At 37.1% G+C, this 2595-nt stretch overlaps 1 protein-coding gene across 1 annotated transcript in view; it reads right to left on the bottom strand.

The window, feature by feature from the left end:
* SYAP1 (synapse associated protein 1) overlaps positions 1 to 2482 on the bottom strand; it is a 16906-nt gene extending 14424 nt beyond the window's left edge. Inside the window, exons 1-2 of the mRNA XM_027898569.1 lie at positions 2446 to 2482; positions 976 to 1094 (exon numbers count right to left, since the gene is read on the bottom strand). Coding sequence (XP_027754370.1) covers positions 976 to 1094; positions 2446 to 2467 — 141 coding nt within the window. The 5' untranslated portion in view covers positions 2468 to 2482. The remainder of the gene's footprint in view (positions 1 to 975; positions 1095 to 2445) is intronic.
* Between the last annotated feature and the right edge of the window lie 113 nt (positions 2483 to 2595).

Raw genomic sequence — 2595 nt, 5'->3', positions numbered from 1 at the left:
GAAATTCAGAAGTGTCATTTGATGATTTATTTGGAAGACAATGTGAACATTAATTATATCAAGAAATTGAATTTCATCATATTAAAAAGATAAAAAAGGCAATACTGTAATTCCCCTCAAGGGCTGTCAGAGACAGGAGCAGGAAGAGGGATCTGGCTGCATCTCCTCTGTCAGACACTCCTGGAGGCACAGTCCTACTGCAGCTGCATTGGTTTTGACCAGTTCCCTTTCCCTTTTTCTTCCAAGCAACCCTCAGGAACAAACACAGAACACTACATAGCACTTTTGCCTTTTTTTTTTTTTCCCCTTTGGCCAAGTTTGTGACTTAAAGCACTGGAAGAACACTTGCTGGCAGAAGATAACTGGAGCTGGCAGCCAGGAACAGAGAGGGCAAGAGCTAAGTGGCAGGGTCAATGTGGGGAAAAGAATAGGACAATAGCAAGGTGTTTCATGAGCTCACTGGCTCTTCTGAAACTGTACCTCTACAGCTCTGGGGTCTTAGGATTTAACAGTCACAGCACTGAGCTAATTCTGACTCTTGCTTCAGAGATGCACTTAAGATGCAAGCTACAGCGTTCTTCCTTCCAACTGAATAAAGTGGGGGGGTGAAAAAACACAGCCCACACATCTCCAGACAGACATTCCCTCAACTGCTTGTCTCAAACTCTTTCAGCCCTTCCTCCTGTGTCAGCATTTTCCATATTTTCTTTTGGTCCTTCTTCAGCGTTTGAACATCCCGAAGGAACGGAACGCAGGTGCAGTACTGAGTAAAGCAGGGTGATCGTTTTTTGGGAAGTCTACCCTGAATACACATTTCAGTCACATCATTCATCATGACAAGAGATGCACAGTATCTCTTGAAATATATAATACCTGAAGACAGCTTAAAGAAATGTTATCACATGTCAGATTTGCCACGTTATAACAACAGAAAGAAAACAGATTTTTTTCAGAAAATATCTAGAAATAAAATACCTTATCAATGATACTGTCAATTTTTCCTTCTTCAACAGACTTCTTTATTGTCTGTGCTGTTTCAGCAACGGATTCGGATATCTTTTTTGTAGCAGCAGTGGCAAAATTGAAGAGGTAACCTTTCACAGAGAAAAAAAGGAAAGACCTGAGAAAAGATCTCTTTACATCCAGTTCTTTTAATAGATTTATTTTTCCTTCTCTTTAGACATCTGGATACCTACTTAAAAGTTTCTTTCAAAATGACTTAACCCAGCTTCTGGCCTCCAATGAACTCCTAAAATTCTATTTATCCTTTTTTAGTATATATTCTTTAATGATGACGATCAAACTGTATGCTTGATCACAATATTCTGTAAATCCCACTTTTATATATGAACCTTGTTTACTAAATCAAACATTCCTCCTGGTCCTTGAAATATTGCTTTCCAATGAGTCTTCTGAAGCCATGGGTCTTTCCTGATTTCATATAAGCATGTCAGAGACATGAAGCAATAAATAAACTTCGCCACAGTATTAAAACATTATATATTATTATATATAGTAATAATTTTATAATACATAATTTAATATTAATAACTATATATACTTTTAAAAGAAAACCAACAGGCACATTAAAATCTCATAAAGTGAAGCAGAAAATCCATGAAAAATGTCATGCAAGTAACACTTGATATTCCTTCAATCCTAACATACAAGCCTGCTCTTGATGTTTGCCCTTATCTATTTTGCATTGCTTTCCTCTCTTTATCTCTATGAAAAGCACCATGGCCCTATTCACTTATTTTTCTGAATATATTAAGTGTCAGAACAACAGTGACAAATATTCTTAAAGACTCATATTTTTTATATTAGCTGAAGTGAAGAGAGGTGGCAGGGAAAACTATGTAGCGTGGGCGTCTGTACTGTATTACTGGTTTTTAATTAAGAAAAACAAACTTGCAAGCAGCAAGATATATATCATAAACCTTCAGAAAAAGAACAACCTTCCTACTCAAGACCTCTCAAAACGTCTAGTTTCCTTACGGGTTAGAAATGTAAGAAATAATCTTACTATGCAAAAAAAAAATAGCAAGTTCCTTCAACACACAGTTGTTAGTCACTGGTAGAATGAGTTACTTTGGAACACTGATGTCACCTTTTGGAAAGCTGACTGTTCTTTAGGGTGTAAAAATATTCTCTTTGCTATAATATCACCAAATCAGTGCTGAAATATGCAGAGGTCTAGCCAGCCTTTAAGCAAGCCAGGTTTATATGTAACTTCCATTTAAAGGCCGCAGAATGGTGGCAACCAACCATCTTTGAAGTACTTGCCAACATCTTTCATATCTGTTATCAGGCTTTACAACTCATCATGTGCTGCAAATACAAAAAAAAAAATGCTTAACTTCTATACTTTAGATATAAATACATACACTATTCCCCTTAAAAGAACAGAGGAAGCAGAAGTCTACTCTATTGCTCACTCCCTACCAGCTTTTATTGGTTGTTTCATGTATCCCTGGAAACTTTCTCATATGCAATTGTGTTAGGTGCAAAAGGTGCTCAGACATTTGCTTTCTGGTGACATTCTGGTATTGTTGGACAAAGTAGTTCTGGCCAGTCCTTGAACCGGGCTGAAGA

This window comes from Empidonax traillii, unplaced genomic scaffold (assembly GCF_003031625.1).
Source record: "Empidonax traillii isolate 1590-97213 ecotype Southwest subspecies unplaced genomic scaffold, ASM303162v1 scaffold605:size788243, whole genome shotgun sequence".
NCBI classification, from domain to species: Eukaryota; Metazoa; Chordata; class Aves; order Passeriformes; family Tyrannidae; genus Empidonax; species Empidonax traillii.
This window is presented reverse-complemented; position numbering and strand designations above follow the sequence as displayed.